The 22175-nt window shown below is 49.3% G+C and overlaps 2 protein-coding genes across 5 annotated transcripts in view; one reads left to right on the plus strand and one right to left on the minus strand.

The window, feature by feature from the left end:
- WIPI1 (WD repeat domain, phosphoinositide interacting 1) overlaps positions 1-20686 on the plus strand; it is a 34684-nt gene extending 13998 nt beyond the window's left edge. Inside the window, exons 5-13 of one of the 2 annotated variants that reach the window (XR_008446926.1) lie at positions 2771-2868; positions 3778-3870; positions 4234-4304; positions 6356-6463; positions 8648-8812; positions 9441-9548; positions 10726-10847; positions 13707-16966; positions 20151-20686. Coding sequence is in view for 1 of the 2 variants with exons in the window: in XM_054047187.1 (XP_053903162.1) it covers positions 2771-2868; positions 3778-3870; positions 4234-4304; positions 6356-6463; positions 8648-8812; positions 9441-9548; positions 10726-10847; positions 13707-13807; positions 20151-20198 (914 nt within the window). In the remaining variant the exon portion in view is untranslated. The remainder of the gene's footprint in view (positions 1-2770; positions 2869-3777; positions 3871-4233; positions 4305-6355; positions 6464-8647; positions 8813-9440; positions 9549-10725; positions 10848-13706; positions 16967-20150) is intronic. The other variant, XM_054047187.1, reaches the window with a different exon arrangement.
- ARSG (arylsulfatase G) overlaps positions 10887-22175 on the minus strand; it is a 93837-nt gene continuing 82548 nt past the window's right edge. The window contains exon 12 of one of the 3 annotated variants that reach the window (XM_054047184.1): positions 10887-12677. In XM_054047184.1, coding sequence (XP_053903159.1) covers positions 12427-12677 — 251 coding nt within the window. In that variant the 3' untranslated portion in view covers positions 10887-12426. The other 2 variants (XM_054047185.1, XM_054047182.1) reach the window with 2 other exon arrangements.

The raw sequence follows: 22175 nt of genomic DNA on the forward strand, positions 1-22175 counted from the left end.
TTGGTGAAACAACGTTTCCTGCCGTAGTTCCACAGAGAGGAAGGTTGCATCTGATTAGTGCTGCCTTCTCAGTAACGTTTTGGCAGCTTCCTCAGCACAGGTAAATGCCCAGCGAGGGTGAGTCTGACTGTGGTTTTCATGTGCCCGAGGGAGCCACCCTTGGTCATTGGAGTGCTACCAGCACTTAGCGCACTGAGTGATCTCCATCTCCCAAGAGCTTTACAGGCTGCTAACAAGTCCTCTCTGGCCACCACTGCGAGGGAGGAGAGGGAATACAGCCCTATTCTGCAGACGGGGGAAACTGGGGCAGGAAGGTTAACGAGTCCCCCAAAGCCCCCGACTGAATCTGGGCCAGGGGCAGGAAGTTCACGATGCTCAGATCCATTCGAAGGCTACGAGATCGTGTCCGTGGGGAGTTGTAATTAGGCCAATTGCATTTTTACCAGTGATGTCAGTTGCTCAGCTGTGGGATGGCTGCAGTACATTGACCCTGGCAGGACATTCTGCTCTCACAGGGAAGCCTCTTCCAACAGGCTGTTCTCTTGTTGAACTTTCCCTGGGCTGGGAAGAGCCATATTGCCTGGAGACTTGAACTCAGCCCATCTCTGATTTTTGTTTCCCTCCTCTCTCTCAGGGACTGTAGCATCAGGCCTGGCCTCTGCTTCAATTTCCCCCTTGTGGATCCAGTAAATGCATCAAGGCTCTCCTGTATCAAATAACGCCCCTTCGTGGGTTCTGGTTTATGAAACTAACAGCACAGTTCAATTTCAATTTAAGTCAAACTAGTCTTCCCCTGACTCCTGCAGCCCCTTTGTGCACCCTCAGCCTGTTCAGTTATGCTAAGGACTGGACGGATCCCTGGAGTCTGACAGTCCCTGAGGTAGCAAGGAGCTAGCCACGTCTGCCCATCCTGAGCGGCACCCAGATTCTGGGCCCATGTTTGCTTAGTTTGGGAGCTCTTCACTGTGTAGTGTGAATACTCTGCACCGTAGGAAGGAGAAATCGGACAAGTTGCACATCTACCTCGGTGGCTGGGCTGCTCTTTGTGCCTTAAAGAGGTCAGCTCTGTATATTTGTATTCTTACCTTTCCCTGGCCTGGTTTCCTGTTTGAGTCTTCCAGACAGGCCTGTAGCGGGGCACGATTGACTCAGAACTCCGCTTCTTAAGCTTGAAAATTCTCTAGATCCTGTGTCATCTCCAGCCTGACAGGAAACGGTTACACTGAACATTCTCCGTGGTTGCCTTTAAACGGTAATGACCGATAGCCAAGGCCTTCCTTTTGAGGGAACTCGTTCCTTGTCTCTTTGGCCTTTTATCTGCATTTATTATTAAAAAGTCTCTGGTGTATCCTTGATCTCATTTCCTCCCCTCTTACCCCCCCCCAAATCACACTGTTCAGGCTTTATCAGCTGCCTTGTATTATTTTAAATGTTTTTCCCACTGCTGCCAAGTTTATATGGCTGCAGCTCACCTCAGTCCAAGGCAGAGCAGTGACTAGCACTGTATAAATACCCTAGATTGATAAAGGGATATCTCAGGTTATTGGATGCTGTTGTAGCGCCGGGGCTTTTTTTCAGTTATAAACAATGATCTGAAACACTAGCTGGAACTAATTCTGCACTGCTGTTGGGCATTTGCCAAGGCAGTATCCTGGCATGACCGGCCCCATGAAGTGTGTGTGGGGGGAGGTGCATTTCCTGTTTGGAGAGCTGAGCACACAAGCTGGCCGGATCTCAAATAGCCTCTAACTCCACAGGGTCCCCCCACATGTGGCACCTTCCTAGCAGTGCTCCGTTAGGTTTTACAAACCCACTAAATCAGAAATCCATGTTCTTGCAAGGCCAGCAGTCCCCTACGTTCTAACAGCAGCTGCAGTGTGTGTTTGAAGGTGACAGCATTGGCTCTGGAAAGAACCGAGGTTCATTTCAGTACATGGGCAGAGCAGGCAGGGATGGGCCATAGGCCGAGTGTGCAGTATCCTAGAATGAACCCTGTTACCATCTGATAAGCATCTGGGCTCCTGTCCTGCAGCCAGACACTCCCCCAAGAGGTGGCACGTGAGATGGGCTGGCATGCCATGTGGCGTACTCTGCACAAGGTCCTGCAAGCGCTGCAGCCAGCCCTGAGAACAGGCTCGTAGGCACCCAAAAGGGAAATGAAGACCTGTTACTTCAGCTACCCCTGAAACTCACATGAGGGTAGGAAAGATGGTCTAGTGGATGGGGCACTAGATTGGGACTCAAGATCTAGATTCAGTTGTCAGCTCAGCGACAGACTTCCCATGTGCGCTGGGGCAACTCACTTAGTTACCCTGTGCCCCATCTGTAAAAAGGGGATGCTGCTTCTCTATTGTTCAGTGGGGTGGTGAGACTAAAACCCATTAGTGGGTGTGAGGGATAAGGACGTAGCTAGAGAGAGCCCTTTGAAATGTTGCAAGTGATTTATTCTCTCCATTCTCAAGGGTGGTCATTCAGATGAAGGGGGAGAAACTGGACCCAATATTGACCTCTAAGAAAGAATCCTTTAAAAGCATCTTGGAGGGTTATCAGCCCTACCGTCGCGTGCCAGTAGGTGTCACCAGAGTCGAGGAATTTCCTAGTGATTTCCAACCCACTCTTAGGGAAAGCCCATATGTTGCGTGTGACTGGACACTCCTCCTCTGGATTTGAAAATCCAGCGTTTCTGTTGCGGACTGTAACCATTCCGTTTTTATTGTGTGTGCTCACCCTATACCTGACAGCATTTTTCTTTGCCTTCATGCCTTGCTAGGTTTATGTGCACTTTCTATCAACCATTCCAACTCCTACTTGGCGTACCCTGGCAGCGCGACTATTGGGGAGATTGTGTTTTACGACGGAAATAATTTGGTAGGTGTGAAGTGACTAGAGGATTTCAGGGCATAGACATGTGGATACTGCCATGGACAGAAAATAATCTGTGTTGATAAACAAAGACCGCTACAGAAATGCCCACCTGAGCTCTTTTAATAAAAGAGAGAGAGCGAGAGACAAGAAAGTCCACATAACCATACTGCACAGAAATCGACCACTAAGCTTTGGGGTCTTCTCCACGCCTGCTCATCCGGACACGGCACGTAGTTAAACTAATTATCTGACACGTGCCCAGAGCAAAAGTACTGAATTTAAGATCTGTATATTCATGGACTAGTGCCTTGGTAAGGAGAGCAACCTTCATGAACCTCCTGAATGTAGTGACCCGGGAGAAATGTGTCATCATGAAAGGAGCTAGAGGGCAGATAGAGAAGAGCCAGTGAGCAACTTAAGCTGCTCGGTGAGTGGCGTATAGTGAGAATTATTAGCAAGTCCCCGGTCCTCCCTTGCCAGGGTTTCCTTGGGATAAAATCCCAGGAATCGGTATTGTCTTGTAATATTAAAAGTTCTGCAGAGAATGAACTGTCCCCAGAGTTCAGGGCTGCTTTTGCCCAGGCAGGTGCCAAGCATCAAAGGAGAAGGGTAGGAGGGCAATCACTACATTGTGGCCTGATTTTGAGATGTGCTAAGCACCCATAACTGCCAGAGGAATTGTAAGTGTTGGCAGTACTTGGAATCAGGCCCAAACTTGCTTTTGTAACATGGTGGCTGTGGTAGGAGGAAAACTGGGGGTAAGGTGGAAGGAAGCATGAGATACCTCCTGGATTTAGCACTAAGCTCAAAAGGCACTTAAGGGACCTCTACGAATCAAGTGTAATTGGGTATGGAATGTGCCACCAGATAGCAGGCGGGAGGTTTACACTCCTGTTACCTTTTTACCAACAGAGAACAGTCTGTACAATTCCTGCCCACGATGGGCCCCTCGCTGCAATAACCTTCAACTCCACAGGATCGAAGTTAGCAAGCGCTTCAGAAAAAGTGAGTGAAAAGCCCACTGTGAACACTCTCCTTAATGCTTGTGGGTTTGCAGGTTTGCGGAAGATCCGCAGAGCAATCCAGTATTTGGATTAGATTGTTTGTTCTATGGGAAGTGGTATCTGTCTCTGTTTCGTGACAGTGAAGCTCTAGTATTGATTGAGGGGAGGAAGGGAGCTGGGGGAGAACAAATGAAAGAAACGCAGTTGTGAGGAAGAGATTTGATTTTTTGCTTTGCACCGATCCTTGGGTGGGAAGGTGGAAATGGCGTTTGCATGTTCTGAACTCCCCAGAGAAAGCATTGAGGAAGGGGCATGTTTCTGTTCGCCCTGCTTTCTGCATGACCTTTATCCTGCATTTTTACAGGGCACTGTCATTCGTGTATTTTCCGTACCTGATGGGCAAAAACTCTACGAATTCAGAAGAGGAATGAAGAGGTCGGTTCACTCCTTAAAATTGTTGACAAGTATGCAAAGGGATCAAGTAACAGCACGTTAAATACATTCTCACTGCAGACATTCTTGACCATGTAGGACCTTGGCAGCTTCGGCATATGTTACTGTCCTTCTATAGGAACGTGATAGTGCTGTGTTCTTTTGCTTCTGGCGAGCTGAGTGACACAGTTCAATTGCTTGCAGAACTGGGTGATTCCAGAGAATTGGAGGCAAACTGGACACATTGACTCTAATCTTTCCTTTCAAGTGGAGATTATACAGGTAGCTGAATTCGACATATCCTATTTGACTTACCCCGCTGTGAGGACGGCGGCAAATCGACCGCCATGGCTCCCCCGTTGACGGTGCTTATTCCTACCTGCGCTGGTGGAGTACACGCGTCGATTCGGGGATCGATTTATCCGTCTAGATGAGACATGATAAATTGATCCCCGAGAGATCGATTTCTACCCGCCGATCCGGGCGGGTAGTGTAGACTAGCCCTGAGAAATGAAGTTACAATAGTTATACCATTCTACAGAGATCTGATTCTCACTTTGCCTGGGCTAAGTGGGTGCTAAAAAGCTACCCGTTCTGATTCGGTTGGGTTTTATGCCCACATTGTCTAGAGGTAAATGACCGTGCCCTGGTCTAGGCTACAGGTAGGTCAAGATAAGGCAGCTTACATCGACCTAACTCTGTAAGCATCCACACTAAAATGTAGCTCCCGCTGGTGTAACTCGCTCACTCCACTTACTTAACTCCATCTCCGCGAGAGGCGTAGCGCTTAGGTCAATGTAGTTAGGGTGACGCAGTGTCAGTGTAGACACTGGGCTGCTTACATTGACTTTCAGAAGCTGTCCCACAATGCCGCACACTGACAGTTAAATTGGTGCAAGCGTTCATGGCGAGGACGTGCACCGCCGACACAAGGAGCAAAGCGATTTAATTACTGCGGTGGCTGTACGTCAACGTGACTTGGGTCAGCTTAATTTTGTAGCATAGACTTGCCCTGTAAGGCACCAGGAAATCAGCCCTGTAGAGCTAGCTAACGTGCATCTGAATCATCCAATGCCGGGCTCAGAAGAAGTTTGAATCACGTCTTTGGATTCTTCTCCACTATTAAGGCCTTGCTGACACTAGAAAGGCCTACTGCTTAACTATACCAGCATAGCTCATTCTTGTATGGAAAGAAGAATAAGCTCTACAGCTGTAAGGCCTCTTTATCCGGGGATAACTGCATCCATACGAGGGATTGTACCAGGATAACTATATGTGTACCCTGACCAGTATAGTTCTGCTGGTACAAAATCTGCATAGACCAGGCCTCAGAAATCGCTGGTGAAAGCAAGGGGCATCCCCTTTCCTCTGGGCAGTAAATAGAGCAGCTCTGAGCACTCTTTGCCTCCCCCATGACAGCACCACCTCATGCCACAAGACTGTCCCACCTCTTGCCTTCCGTCATCCGGTGTTGTGTGGCTGGGAGAGGAGCCTACGTAGCCCTGTCGCTCTTGGCAGTTTCCAGAGAGGCACCATGCCGCTCCTCTGTAACCCTAGTACGGGGCGCCGGAACGGGGGAGGGCAGGCGGCCATGGCTTTGTCACTTTTTACCGGCTGTAAGGGCGAGTGATGGGAGAGAGAGGGTGGGGAGGAGCGAGTGGGGGGGAAAGAGGGGTTTGGGGGGAAGGGGCAATGCTGGGGTGGGGCCTCGGGAAGGGGCAGCCCAGGGGGCGGGGCTGCGGTTCAGGTGCCAGTGGCCCCCTCACTTTTAGGGAGCTTCTGCTGCTCCTGCCCTAGTAACGGGGCAAGGCCACGTCTCCACTCTAGGGCTCCACTCCAGCCAAAATCATGGTTCGTGCTAAAACATTGCTAACGGGGCTTCCCTGGCAGCGTAGGCAGGGCCTACTTGGGCAAAATGTCTCACCAGATCACCAGTCTCTGCGTCTTCTTCCGTCAGTGGAGAGGATTTACAGATGGCCGGGTGTGGCTGCTGCGGTGTGTCCCTTTTGGTTGTGCGCCATTTGGTGACGGGCCCTTTGTTTTCTCTGCCCTAGGTACGTGAACATCAGCTCTCTCGTGTTCAGTATGGACTCGCAGTTCCTGTGTGCTTCGAGTAACACCGAGACCGTGCACATCTTTAAACTGGAACATACCACTGACAGGTGAGAGGCTCTGAGCTAAGCCACGTGCCCCAGAGGGGAACGAGCACACGTCACTGTTAGCATGAACGAGGCCTCGTGCTTTTCCTTCCGTAACACTGGCAGCAAACTGTCCTTTTGGCTTAATAGCCTGAGGGACTTGCTGCTTGGAAGAGCTCTCTGCTCTCTCCTGCCTTTGGCTGGCAAGTGATGTCAGCACCCCAGGCTCACCTCTAGCTTCCCGCCCTCCCTGCCAGTGTCTGGCCGTATCCAGCAAGGTCCCCCCCTCTCGGCAGGATGCTGCTGACGTCGGAGTTGCTATGGCAAATCCAAGCAGCGTTGCTAAGGAGCTGCTCTGTGCTTGTGGCCGGACGCAGGGAGAAGGGTCCCACCACAGGCAGCAAAGTGATTAGCTGGCCATCAAGTTCATGGAGTTTGCCTGCTGGAAGCATTTCCACCACCTGTGGGCACTTCTTGTTACAACTTGCTGCCCCAGCTGGTACCCTAGATGAATCCACTGCAGGAACACGTTGGCTGCAAGCGTCGGCCCCAGCAAGGGGAATGTTTAAATCTGAATAGAAAAGCACTGCTAATCCGTCGCCGAGGATCTGCTCTGAGGCGGCCTTCAGGGCAGAGGTTGCAAATGAGGCCTTTCCCCTGCGGTCTGCAGAGAGGGCTTGGTGTTGCAGTTCCCATAGAAGCTGTCTGTACAGACCAGCACGGTGTGAGGACAGCTTCCCTGCCATACAACAGGCTGTCTGCATGTTGCCATAAGGGTCGGGGTTCTCACATTGCGGGCTCCATAGTGCTCTCTGACTGGCATCGCCCGCCAGCAGGAGGACCATCCTTGGAGACACATTCCCCATGCAGATCTGATGGGACCAGTGCAGTTTTAAATCAAGCTGTGGAGGGGCAGTGTGGCCTACTGGACAGAGCACTGGTTTGGGACTCAGGCGACTTGGGGTTCTGTTCCTAGCACTGCCACTGGCCTGCTGGGTGACCTTGGGCAAATCACGTCATCGCTCTGTGCCTCGGTTTCCCCCTCTGTATACAGGAGCTAATGATACCTGTAAATGCTGTACTGTCTGTAAAGCACTTGGAGATCTACTGGTGAAAATAGCTATAGAAGAGGTAGCTTCCAAATCCAGTCATCTAGAACAGACCATATTCAAGGCTAGTAATAAGCACTGGAATCCCACTGAAGTCAATAGGAGTTGCACCCACTTACAACAGGCCAGAACTGAGCTAGCCAGGCTAACTGGCCCCTTTGCATGCCCCTAAAGCCTCACAGGCCCTTGGTTCTAAGTGCCCCCTGTTCAAGTGAACCTTGCAAAACTCTACTCACGCAGGGAAAGTAACATGGGCGGTGAGTATCATAGGCTGGGGGAGGCTGTGCCCCCACAAACAGCCTGGCATGACCTGCCCACGCTACACCCCCCACCCCAGACTCCCCTCCTGCAGTTCCTGGTGCTCTGCCCTGGCCCAGGCTGGATGGGGCTGGGGCTGGCTGGCCTGCCTCCCGCAAGGGCTTGGCAGCTGGTGCTGGGGCAGCGCTGTCTGCCTGGCACCGGGGCTGGGGGCACTGTGACCGTGCCACCCAGCGCTGGGGCTGGAACTGGGACTGCGGTGGGGGTGCTCTAGGCTCTTGCAGGGGCAGAAGGGGAGAGGGAGGGACGGGGCCTTGGACACAAGGGGAGGGGCCGAGGACTAGCCTCCCCCAGTGGCCAGGTCACCCGCCGCCCATGGAAAGTAACTTGTTTTGGTTTTTGGACAGGCGAGTAATGTGTTAATTTTTTCCCATGATCCTCCCTGGAGCGAAGGTGGGGGAGTAGATTTTCTGTCTGGGCTGGTCCGTTTGAATTACGCTTTAGCAAGCCTGCATTAAAGCAGGTTCCATTTTACTGGCCATATCTAACACTCCAATCCTGCAAGTCATTCTCTGGCGGGAATGGGGGGTGGAGGGTTTGCACAAGTTATCAGCAGGACATTTTTCTCTTGGTGCAAGCAAGTCATGGGTATTTGGTAAGGGGGGTTATGCAAAGACTGTTGAGGGAACTCCTGTGATTCAACTGGCAAAAGGAAGAGGCCTGTAGGGTTGTTTTAATTTGTATGTAAATTTTAACTAGCTCTGGTCTATGTTGTTTTGTTGATGCTAGTTGTGGTAGCTACTGCATATAGCCTCAGTGACTGGTGTTTGATTATTCCCAGCCGTCCAGAAGAGCCTCCCACCTGGAGTGGTTACATGGGAAAGATGTTTATGGCTGCTACCAACTACCTCCCTGCTCAAGTGTCGGACATGATGAACCAGGACCGAGCCTTTGCCACTGTGCGCTTGAACTTCTCTGGACAACGGAACATCTGCACGCTCTCCACGTAGGTTGGAACATCTGCATTCTCTTCACCCCATCAGCTGGCAAAGGGTGCTGCAGACACACAACACAACTGGATTGTTTCCTGATGTGTCACAGGCAGAGAACGGGGGGTGTATTAGCTTGTTGAAGGTGCATTTACTGCACATAGGTTACCTACGACAGTCCGCTCAAGGGATATGGCAGGCAAAGGTGGAGGTACAGATTAGGTCATCTGCACAGCCCTTCCTTAACTTTGGGTGATCACTTAGGTCTTGTCTACTTACCTATCTGCATTGGTTAGTTAAACCAATGCAAACCCGTGAGTGGACCCTTTAAGGCTATGTCTACACTACAGGTAACCCGGGTTGGATGGGGTCGGGCACGCCCCATGCCTGGCCTCACTTGCAGGGCTTTAGCTCCTTGTCTCTCTGCTCCAGTGCAGGGTGTGCACTGCCCATCATGGGGGATCTAGGGCAGCGGGAATGTGCGAGGTATGTATGTGAGGATAGCAGTCAGACCCTGGCCATGGCTGTAATTCCATGTGCTACCACTTGAAGGGCAGGCAAGCGCCCCTGGTGGAGCCGCCCAGCTCCGCATTCCTCCCACAGTGCCCTGCTAGCACAGAGATCCATCCCTTCATTTCTTATTAGGATTCAGAAGCTGCCACGACTGTTAGTTACAACATCAGACGGACACCTTTACATCTACAACCTAGACCCTCAAGATGGAGGAGAGTGCGTCTTAATTAAGAAACACAGGTAAGCGCCTCACAGGTGCTCTGAGCCGCTGGGCCTGGCTGATGCAAGGACCAATCTTTAAAAAGGGAAACTTCATCCTAAGGAAAACGAGACACCAGGAATTCAAAAGTGACTAGTGATTTTGGGTGCTCAACCTGAGACTCTTTGAAGGAGTCTGATGCCCAAAGGGCAGATGCTAGGCACTTCTTGCCCCTTCAGGTGTCTCCAGCTGAGCACCCCAACATCCAGGCCTCACAATCACTAGCCGCTTTGCGAAAATCTCAGCCTGGAGCTGCTCTGCTTTTGGATGGGGGACATTTGCAGCCCACCTCTTTGGAGAGGTTTGTTCATCTCTGAAATTCTGAGGCCCTGATCTTCTACCACCAAAGCCAAAGTACATCCACTGCAATCCGATCCTCTGGCTGGAGAACGTGGTCCGTGCGCCGGAGAGGCAGGAGTACTGCCCCTCTGGTGCTCTAGAACCGATCCGGGAGGAGTGATAGTGCAAGGCAATACAGGGAGCTCCCATAAACACAAATAGCCGTCTGGCAGAGTGCAGTCTTCTCCTGTGAGATTGTTTTAATCATAGGTGCCGACTTCCCCGCTTTCCTGTGGGTGCTCGACCCCTCACTCCCGCCCCTGGCCCTGCCCCCACTCCACCCCTTCCATGAGGCCCCGCCCCCTCCCTGCCCCCATTCCAACCCTTCCCCAAAGTCCCTGCCCCACACACACCCCCCTTCCCTGCCCCTATTCCAACTCCTTCCCCAAATCCCCACCCCGGCCCCACCTCCTCCCCTGAGCATGCCATGTTCCTGCTCCTCCCCCTCCCTACCGGAGCGTGCTAACGCTGCCAAACAACTGGGGAAGCGCTGGGAGGTAGGCAGAGGAGTGGGGACGCGGTGCACTCGGGGGCGTATGCTCCAGCGTGCCTGGCTAATTCACACATCAGTGACAATGCATAGCGCAGGCCCCAGATGGGCCGTTTCAGGTTCATGTTTGGTTTCCTTGTTTCTGTGAGCTCCTAAGGTTTCTGTAGCAAGGTTGGCCTCTCACAGAAACTTTGGATGAGTATGTTACTTAGAAGCTCATTATCCATCACTGTGACCTGTACCGGGGCATTGTTAGAACTGCTGCAGAGGAGGGGCGTGGACAGGATCAAGCCTAACTCTTATTCCTTCTCTTGCTTCAAAACAATTAGCCTGCTCGGCTCGGGAAAGACGGATGAGAACAAAGAAAATGACCTCCGGCCTCCATTACCTCAGTCTTACGCAGCAACCGTAGCCCGACCAAGTACGATGCCTTCATCTTCATCCATGCCAGGTGAGCTGGGCTTGCCCCTCTGCAAGGGTGACCAGGTGAGCTGGGCTTGCCCCAGGGGCTGGCATCTCTGCAAGGGTGACCAGGTGAGCTGGGCTTGCCCCAGGGGCTGGCATCTCTGCAAGGGTGACCAGGTGAGCTGGGCTTGCCCCTCTGCAAGGGTGACCAGGTGAAAGCTTCTTGGAGCAAAGTCAGAATTTTTCACAGCAGAGCATCGCTGAGAAGCTTCCCTGGCACTGCACTTTCCATGTTGCAGCCCATTGAAATGACTTGGGATGTTTTGTTCTGCTTCACCATCACCCTGTTCCTGCTATCAGGTCCACCCAGGCTAATCCTTATGCTCACACAGTGCCCTTTGGGTCTCTCAGGGCCCTCCTGCATGCCTCCAACTACAGGATGGACTTTCATTGCAATCGAGTTCGTTGTAAGTTCCATGGTGGTGTCCTTCCCCACACCCCGTGTTTTTTATTATGGTCACCAATTCTGAAATGCCAGTGCTCATGTATGCATGAGGCAGAGGGTTGCTCTAGTGAGCTGAGCACAGGAGAGGGCATCGGGAACATCTACATTTGAATTTCCTCTCCAATAATGACTCCCTCTGTAGCCTTGAGCTAGTCACTTAGGCCTGGTCTACACTGCGGGGGGGATGGTGATCTAAGTTACGCAACTTCAGCTACGTGAATAACGTAGCTGAAGTCAGCATACTAAGATCTACTCACCGCGGTGTCTTCACTGTGGTAAATTGACAGCTGATGCTCCCCCGTTGACTGCCTGCGTCTCTCGCTCCGGTGGAGTACCGGAGTCAACGGGAGAGCGCTCGGTGGTCGATTTATCGCATCTAGACTAGACGCGATAAATCAACCCCCCCCACCCGCTGGATCAATCACTGCCCGTCGATCCAGTGGGTAATGTAGACAAGCCCTTAACCTCCTTGCGTCAGATGACACCATCTGTAAAATAAATCTGGCCCGGGTGTGTTGTGAGGTTTAATAATGATAAATCTGTGGAGCTACACAGTGTATTTCAAAGAGCTCTGAATATTAAAAGCACTGTATAAATATTCAATATTACTCACCCTACTCATTTGTAGCATTGAGCCCTGTGGCAGCACCTAGGTCTGTAAATCCATGTGTCTTTTCCCCACCCTTCTCTGGAATAACCACCACACCCTTTATAGATTCTCCCTGTTCAGAGCTTTGAACGCTCTCCAGATCTGAACTTGTGGTCCATCCTTGCTTGTAGCCAGGGATCTGTGCTGTATGTCCAAGAACCCTAAACAGTGTAAGTAAGTGACATGTTGAGGAAATCATTCTTGGCTCTAAAGAGTCTGGTCTTTTGATTTTTCAGGAGTGAGACAAACTGATTACCGTCAGTTTACTGCAAAAAAACCCACATATTGTTTTCCTACTTCACAGGGGCGTCCTAATGATGAATTGGCTAATACTTACTTAACTTTCGGTCATCAAAGTGATACAACGCTTTGAAAGTAGGGAGCACTAGCTAAGTGCTAAGCATGATTAATAATGATCAAAATTATGCTGCAGTTCCGCTGGAAAGAGCAGTAGCTCTATCCTCACTTGCATTACAATTTGTTACTGATAATAGTTGTCAGATCTGTGTCCAACCATTGAGACGGTGGTTGTTCATAAAAAGCCCGATCTCCATGGTACTGCGTCGGGATCGCTACAGAGTCTGTTGAAACCACTTTGCCTCTTCGGCAGCTTCTATTGAAACCACTTTGCCTCTTCGTACAGAAACTAGCTCTAAAATGGTGCAGGAGTCCAGGGGGTGACTGCCCTCTTATACTTCCTCGTGTCAAGATTTGCATACACACTAGACAATAGAACAAGATTTTTATTAGAGGGACCTGGGCTTGCTCTAATGGACTCAGTCACCTTTAACACATCTCCTCCCCAGTTTAAAATGAATTATTCCATCATGACAGCTGCCTTGCAGAACATTGGATCTAAGGTGATCAGAAATAATCCTAATTAAAAACACACAGCAATATTTCAGGTTTCTAATTCTTGGGAATAAATCAGCAAGACCAAAGTCTCTGACAAGCTTTTACCAAAACGTGGAGCGTGATTCCTTAGCAGTTTGTTAGCATCAAGCAGTCTGCTTCCTTTCCTTATGCAGAATGCATGCCAGGGAGAGTGAGTTTGCAGGGGTGGGTGTGCATCTCTCCATGCACTCGGGCACAACTTCTGTTAATATTCAGTGGAAGTTGCACATATCCACTGAGAGCAGAAATACGTCCTCTACAAAGGTCCTTTTACAGGATCTTCTCTTTTATTGCTGCAAGATGCAAATGTACTTTAAGCTAGATTATTTGGTTGTCATAATTGAAGAAACAAAAAGACAGTGAAATAGTAATAAAGCATTACAGTTTAAACTCTTTCACTCTTTGGGAACACAAGCTGGCGTGATCATTTCCCTGGACCTTAGTCTGTATAGCATGAGATCTAGTTTACTGTTGAAACTGATTTCTTCGTTAAGCCTCTTTCTTTCGTGCATCCTACAGAAACAAATGCCACATCTTTGAGTTCTTCCAGGTCTTCTGTATGAATGACTCATATCTGCATGGCTGTTAAAGTTACTGCAGCAAATTATCCAAGCCCCTCTTGGTTTGCCTGTGGTGGGAAGCAGAAAACTTATTTTGCAGACGCTAATGCCTGAATCTGTTCCCCAGGCTACTGCTGGCAAAGACCACACCCCCCGGTCCCCCGGCTACTTTGCCAAACTGCTGCAGAAACCAGCTCTGAGCTCAAATGCAGTGAGAAGATGGTGTCTCTACCTGCTCAGCTCTGAGCTTCTTGGATTCATTTGTCCTTAGTCTTTTGCCTTTCTTTATTTCTACAGGTTACTCAGAAGATGGGGGTGCCCTGCGAGGAGAGGTTATCCCAGAGCACGAATTTGCAACCGGACCAGTGCGTCTCGATGACGAGAATGAATTCCCTCCTGTGAGCATTAGGAGTCCCTAAAACGGCAGTACAGCCCTCATGCTAAGAAGAAAGTATTAACTTCTCACAGAAAAGATGATGTTCCCTTTCTCTAACCCGATCCATTATCAAGCCTATAACAACTATGTTACAGGGACACCGCCAGGTAGTTTATGCCCACAGCTGTGGCCGCTAGGGATGGGGGTTCAGCCTACAAATCCTAACATTAATTAGAGAGAGGGCCAAGCAAATTCCCAGAAATTAAGCACCTACAAATGTGGGTGAAGTTTGAATCTGGATCTGACCTTTAAATCTTGAGCCCGTCTCTCATATTAATAGAAATAGCTTTAACTGCGACGACGGCAGCATTTTTAACAAAAAAATTATCCCCCCCCCCACCCCCCAGCAGTATTTTCAGTGCAAACATATCCCAGCGTTGGGCTGGTGCAGCTGCAACCTGAAGTGACCAGAACAAAAGTAAAAGTGAGCCATCTTTTCATTCCCAAGCTGAGTGAAATGCAAAAAGTCCCAGGGGCTGCGGAATCAGAGGGGCAAAGGGGGCTAACGCCTCCACAATGGAAATATTGGGTGGGGGGTGAGGCTGATGTGTGCTTCCACCCTGGCAGGGCGTTCTCTATACCATGCACACATGCATGAGGGGTGGTAGGGAGGGAAGCAGGTGAGAGCAGGACCCAGGATCCAGGCAGGAACACACCACGCGCACACACCGTTGAGTCTGAGTAGCTCCCTGTGCAGAGCACCCATCCCACTCCCCAATCTTTACCTGACCCCTCAACTTCCCCGCACTGGCCTTGACTTCCCCCTGCTCCCCATGTAGAGCACCTCTGAGCGGCTGCCCCACGACCCCAATTCACAGTGAGTTTCCGCTGCCTCTGGAAAAAGCCCAACCCTCCAGCCCAAATGGGGCCAAGCGTACTAGAATTTAAAATCCATTTCCAATCTTTTAACAATCATCAGCATTAGTCACCAGAGGTAAGGACATTTTTGCTTTTAAAAACTGACTTTGAACCTGGCAGTGTCTCTCCAGCTCTGTGATCTAGTATCCAAACACTTACCATGTTGTTTGCTTAACACTGGAGAGGGCAGATGTTGATTACCTGCAGTAATAATTTCTAGTAGTTAGCAGCCTCTCCATAATGGTAACACACTAATACACCAGGACACTTTGACTTGACTAAATTGTTGCGGCAATTTACCGTGGACAGAATCTTGAGCCCTTTACTCGGTCCTCACCCATCTTCAGTGGAAGTTTTGCCTGAGTAAGGACCAAGTAAAAACTATCTTAGGCTAAGGTTACACTGGCACTTTACAGCGCTGCAAGTTTCTCGCTCAGGGGGGTGAAAACACCCCCCTGAGCGCAGCAAGTTACAGCGCTGTAAGCTAATCCCCTCGGGGAGGTGGAGTACCTGCAGCGTTGGGAGAGAGCTCTCCCAGCGCTGGTGCCACGACCACACACACACTTCAAAGCACTGCCACGGGAGCGCTCCGGCGGCAGCGCTTTGGAGTTTCGAGTGTAGCCATGCCCTTAGGGTCTCAGCCACCAATTGTGGGTCACGTCCTGAGATTTTCAAAGTTGACTAGGGTTTAGTGTCAAGTATCAGGGGGTAGCCGTGTTAGTCTGTATCCACAAAAACAACAAGGAGTCCAGTGGCACCTTAAAGACTAACAGATTTATTTGGGCATAAGCTTTCGTGGGTAAAAACCTCACTTCTTCGGATGCATAGAGTGAAAGTTACAGATGCAGGCATTATATACTGACATGAAAAGAAGGGAGTTACCTCACAAGTGGAGAACCTGATCGAATTGGCCCTGTCAACACAGGGCCAATTCAATCAGGGTGGATGTGGTCCACTCCCAATAATAGATGAGGAGGTGTCAATTCCAGGAGAGGCAAAGCTGCTTCTGTAATGAGCCAGCCACTCCCAGGCCCTATTCAAGCCCAATTAATGGTGTTAAATTTGCAAATAAATTTTAGTTCTGCTATTTCTTGTTGAAGTCTGTTTCTGAAGTTTTTTTGTTCAAGTATAGCTACTTTTAAATCTGTTATAGAATGTCCAGGGAGGTTGAAGTGTTCACCTACTAGCTTTTGTATGTTACCATTCCTGATGTCGGATTTGTGTCCATTCATTCTTTTACGTAGAGACTGTCCGGTTTGGCCAATGTACATAACAGAGGTACATTGCTGGCACATGATGGCATATATCACATTCGTAGACATGCAGGTGATGGTGTGGTTGGGTCCTCTGATGGTGTCGCTAGAGTAGATCTGGGGACCGAGTAGGCAATGAGGTTTGCTACAGGGATTGGTTCCTGGGTTAGTGTTTCTGTGATGTGTAGTTGCTGGTGAGTATTTGCTTCAGGTTGGTGGGCTGTCTGAAGGACAGTGAAGAAGTGAGGTTTTTTTACCCATGAAAGCTTATGCCCAAATAAATCTTTTAGACTTTAAGGTGCCACCGGACTCCTTAGGGTTTAGTGATACTCTAAAGCATGTTGAGATCTACTGCTGTAGAAGGCTATATAAAAGCAAGCTAGCCAGCTGCAGAACTCATGAAACTCACTGCTTTAGTTCAGAACTGTGCATGACACGGCCATGGATTATACAGTTCCATTCCGTTGTCTGCAACATAATTGATTTGAAACCTGGCATGACCATTTTCTCTTTTCCCCATTGGCTTCCTATTCAGGGTATTTAGTTTGAAGTGTTTCCCCTTTAATCATTCCATATTGACCCCTGGGGTGCTGAAGCCAATGTTCTAGAAGGAGTGGAGCCCACACACACTTCCTGTGCTTGTTTCCAAGAAACCTGCACTTGAGTGTGTGTCCTAGGGACAAGCAAGTGCCAACAAGCAGGAGCTGAGCGGATATGCTGACGTGAGTTTGCCTGCTGTGATTGGATTGTATGAAAGCAGCCCAAAACCCCTGCTGTCCACCAACAGGCCCTTTATTAAATGGACTTTGATCTGTCAAAACCTTGTGATGTAATTAACTTGACAGAACAACTTACGTGTGTGACTTACTTCCCAAAACAGGCCTCTCTGCCCTGACCTAGCAGTAGGAGCTTCCAGATGAAGCATTTGGACTTAGAACTTCGTTTTTCCTCCTTGCTGCTGAAGTTTCCAGTTGCTAGTGCAGCATTTACTTACACTGTGCTGCTTATAAGTAAGGCTGGTTGGAACACTTTGATGTTTGGAGATGTATTGATTTCGACGAGGTTTTCAACAGAAAGGTTTCTGGGTCCCAGGGTGGACATTCTGGTCACTTTTGACTAGAGATCAGAATCCAAGCCTGATCTTTCCAATCCAAAAACAGATATTTCAACCCATTTCTGTTTCCAGAAAATGTTTGAAAGGGTTTGGAACGAAAACAAATTCTGAAACCTTGAGAGTTGTTGCAAAGTGGAATTGTCCCCACCCAGCCAGCTCGACTCATTACGCTTTGTATTTGGACACAATTTTGTGGAAGGAGCAACATACAGTAGTATCCTGTTGTTCCTCTGGTTTTTAAATACTCTTCCTTCTACTGAATTCAATCACTGCTTAATGTGACTAAATCATTAGTATTAAAGGTGCCATAGCTTGGATCTGACCCAGAGCCTGTTGCTGGCAATAGAAAGGTGCCACTTAACAAGGGAAGGGCCAGGCCAGATCTCAGTGAGAGGAGGAGATAAAAAGCCCGAGGACCTGTGTTGATTTTAAAATCTGACCGCAACTAGAAGTTGTTTGGATGATACCCATGTTGCTGGGAGCTATTGAAACTGGTAGTGACTTGGAGAACAAGGTTAATCACCTATTTCACTTTCAGTGATAGGAGTGGACTTGATTCTGTGAAGTCCACTTAGGGACTTAGCATTTTCCTCATAAAATCAATAGCACAGATACTACAGTAACGGCTGGCAGCATAGTTCCCTAAGATTGATGTCTCGAGAAGGAAGCACTGAAGTCAATACTTGATCCCTGCAGAATGCTGACTTGCTGGGAGGACCAGAAATCCTGGGAGGGGAGGAATGAACCCACCTTATTTATTCTATGTACAGGTCCAGTTTTAAATGTTCACATGGTTCTGGCCACACACAGCTGCACAAATTCCAGCTGTGACTTCTGCTTACCTATGCTAGTGACCTGCTATATGGCAGTCAGTATTCCATAGGAGCTTTCCAGGAGCCCAAGTAATTGTTGATGTATGCACTTTACACCTGAGTTTAATGCTGATGTGATTTTGGCCACATAGCCGAAGTAGCCTTTCAGAATTCATTGCAGCTTCTTCAGGACACCATGATCACAAGGTGGTTTTCTGAATGTTCTAAAGCGATAGTGTGGTCATGAGGTTTTATGGACGAGTCCTTTAGGATTGAGCAAGCATTTATTAGCGAGAAGGATGAAATCTATAGAGCAGCTTCAATCGAAATGAAATATACATGCCATAGAAATCTCTGCAAAGGCCCACAGAATGCAACAGGAAAGAGGATCTGTGCAGAATGTAAAGCCTGCCTACAGAGCTCTAATGCAGGGGTGTCACGCACGGTTACATTTCTGTTGGATTCTCCTACACATGCTGAGAACCAAAGAATCTCATATCCAGAATGTTAAGATGGAGCCTGATAGCAAGAGGGAATTTCGTCAGAGGCGTTTTCTGAACTCCGGCTAGAGATTGCAGAGCGATCAGTTATTTGATGGAACCCAGGGCTTAGGACTGAAACGCAAAAGGAGCCTTTAAAATGGCTTCCATGCTCAGGACCTTTGGTTCTGTTACCTCCAGATGTAATGACACTTGAGTGGCCAGTACAAAAGGGCGGGCAGCTGAAGCACACTGCTGCCGCTGTGAGCATATGGCTCCTGTGTGCATGCCCAGCAACGAGCATGGTCAATAGCAGTGAGAAAACAGATCCTTACAATGGGCCATATCCACCTACCACCTGTTTGCTGCAATTTGGATTCCTGAGCGGCTCTTAGAGGCTTTGGTGAATGTTTGCCCATTGCAATACACACCCCAGTATTCCTGCATGGCCAATAAGGAAGAGGCTGGTTCGAAAGCCTGTTGCAGTCAGTATTTCCCTGTGTCTTTACTTTACTAGCTTCAGGTTTCATTTGAGTCAGTTCAGTGCTAGAAAAGAGCTTCCTGTAATGGACGCAGTGTACTAGCATGAGTTGTGGATGAAGGTCTAATCATGATCATCAGAGAGTTAACAAACCTTGCTTAGCACAAAGTAGCTTAGTCCCTAGGGCAGAATAAAGGTGACATTGCAGCTGTGTAAACCAGGAACGGCTTAGCAACAGGTGCAGGTGAGAGCTATGCACTAGGTAAGTTTGCAGTGAGCTAGGACCCTGTTGCCAAGGAACAGAACTTACCTATAATTAAAACAGGGAGCCTTGTATTGATCAGCCTTGCTATGCCAAAGTAGGTGGAGATACTGCTGAGGATTGGTGCCGAAAGCATTATTTACCACAGGTTCCAAGCTGTCTAAACAACTGATATTTTGGTACGCCCGAAGTGAAAATATTGCAGCCACGCTTGTGTTGCATGTTACCAGTGCTTGCCTAGGTCACGGTGTTTGTTTTCAATGTTGGCCTTCCGTCGTTTTAAGCATACTAACTCTGCTACGTAGACATTCGGCACTACTATGAATTTTGGGCTATATTTCTTTATAGTTGCTACCTGCGGTAACAAAGAGCAAAAGTGCCTCTGTGGAACTGTGTGTTAATAATGCTCCTTCTTGGTGGGAAGCTTCTATGGAAGTATGGCTGGCATTTTGCACCTTCTAGCGTTCAATGTCTCTGCAACTCAGCCCAAGATGGAGGTCGTTGTAGTAGGAGCTGGGGGATGATCTAGCCCAGCAGGCATCTGTGCACTGTGCAGAACACATTAGCTGCTGGGTGGAGTCTCCATAGAGCAGAAGAACCCTTCTGAGGGTAGCGGGTGGGGGAGCACAGCCCCACCCCAGGTTTTTCCATAAGAAGGTGAGGTTCTTGCCCAGAGATCTTTGGTCCCCTTGTTGTGGCTTGTGTGCGGTGCTAGTATGAAGTAGCTAGTTAAAAGTCCTTGCCATTGTGTATTTCCTGCCGGTGTCCTGAGGAAGCTGCTGTATTCTGTTACCGGAGTTAAGAGCTGACACGTAGCCTGCATGCTTTGTCTGTTTTTAATCTGTGTTCTGAATGCGATGGCAGCTGGATAAGGGACACACTGTCACGAACCTATACACGTAGGGCAAACACAACTCCCATTGACCAGAAAGTAAAACACTGCATGGTGTCTTCTCCATTGCACGTGTGCAAAGCCTTCTGCGATGCACCCTGCTTAACGGCCTGTTGCTGGGAAAAGTAAGGCAGTTCTGTTTTGATTTTGGTAGATAATCTTGTGCCGTGGAGGTCACCCGGGCAAAGTGAAGAGGTCATGATGAGACGCCAACCTCAGGATTCGGGACAGGCGCTGGGAGGTGGTTTGGAAAAACCCAGCAGTGTGGAAGAACGGATTTGTGGGTGCCTACAACAGGGCGAATAACCAGAGGTGCTGCATTGCTTTTACAACAGTATGTTCAAGTGGTTACCTCACCCCTCTGGCCCTGTGTTTGACATGGGATATGGGAGTGGTATAAATGTACTGCATGCACAGTGCTGTATTTAACAAAGGAGACATTAAAACCCCGTTGTAAATGCTAACCTGACCAAATTTGTATGTAACCTGAATTTTCTATACATCGGTTTCCCTTTTCTAATTTATGCTGTTTTATGTGTATAAAGTCTATTAAACTATGTCTTTGTACAGTATATACATACTATTTTATCCATGCAGAGTATTTTTGCAGTGATATTAGGGGGAAATCTCCCCATTTATTATGTTTGAGCTCTACCAGAAGACTAGTAATAAAGTCGTCATATGTCAGTGGCTGCTCGGTGTGGGAGTTCTTGCTGTTCTCTGGGGGGCCCTGCGGATGTCAGTCTTGATTCAGGTTTATTAGTGGAACTGCTCCTAGTTTTGGTTTCTGCTGTTTGTGAATCGTCGCCGGTTGCCTTCAGCTGCCCGCTGACTGGTTTGTTTCAAACAATACGATTTTGGGAGCGAAGGGCATCGTTGTTAGAGACGGGAATTGAGACTCAAGACGGCTGCTGCTCTTGCTGAACCTGGACTGACTTACAACCCTGCCCAACCCCTTCTGGCTTCAGGAGCGTTGTCCAGGACGTGTGATCTGTGGTCTCTGTTTGCTGCTGTGACGCTAACCTACTGCAACCTTGGGGGATTCACGTAACTTTTGCCTGGGATTCCCCATTTATAACATGGAGATAATGGCCCAGATGTGCCAGAACAGCCTGGGAAAGGAGGGAGCATTGGGGCTTTCCAGCACCATTCAGGGAACTGCCAGGCACCAGGTTGGTCTCCGGGCTGCGCTGCCTTGTGCCAGTAGATAACAGCTCCCAAGGAGCTCCTTTAGTAGTCGAGATTGCAGGAGGGCATCATGCTCTGGCTCCGCCCCTTTCACCCCCCCCCCCCCCCAGCCATCCCCAAATGCCCTGACACCAGGGCAGGGACAGCATGCTGTGCTAGAGGAATCCTGTCAAGCTGAGCTGACACTTGCCCATCTTGGCAAAGTGCTGTGAGATCCTCAGAGGCGCAAGTTGCCCTGGAAGTACAGGGCATTATTCTAAGCGGGAGCCTTTTGTAAATATGGGTAAGAAATCCTGGGAGGCAAGGATGGGGGTTGGCCTTACTACTTGTCGTCAGCTGTTTAAATCTCTAGGAGGAGGTCAGTTCTCCCTGCACTTCCCCTGTCCCTAGGATACAGAGCTGGGCCACTGTCTTCATCTCAGTGTCATGTAAATCCCATACTGGTTTAACCCTAGATGGAAAAACCCACCTAGAGACAGGAGTGACCACCGTGTGCTGTCAGAGGGGGTAAAGATTACCCCTCACCTCCCCAGGAATAGTGGGGGGTGTCCTCCAACAGATCTCAGGGCCTCTACATAGGCCAACGCCATATGTACAAAGGTTTAATCCACTGCTTCCTGGGCCCCCTTCCTCCCTATCTACGCTCCCCTGGGCTCATCCTCTCCCCTCACATCATGTCCCCTTCAAGGCCAGTTTCAGATCACAGAGGGGCAAGTGACATGCAGGTTCATCTTTTGTAGCAATTCTCCTCCAAGGTACAGGCAGGGGGCAATACCATAGACAAGGGCTTTGACCCAAGAACCACCTCTGTCACCTAGCAAGCCCATGAAGAACATTTCCCCCTTCTTCCTCCCCGCCCCCCAACCACAATCTAGATCAGTGGTTCTCAACCTGCGGGCCGCTTGCAGCCCATTCAGCACAGAGCTGTGGCCGATGTGACATCCATACAGGCCATTCAGGTAGGTAGTATTGGATGTGGCCCACAGTGGTA

This window comes from Malaclemys terrapin, chromosome 13 (assembly GCF_027887155.1).
Source record: "Malaclemys terrapin pileata isolate rMalTer1 chromosome 13, rMalTer1.hap1, whole genome shotgun sequence".
NCBI classification, from domain to species: domain Eukaryota; kingdom Metazoa; phylum Chordata; order Testudines; family Emydidae; genus Malaclemys; species Malaclemys terrapin.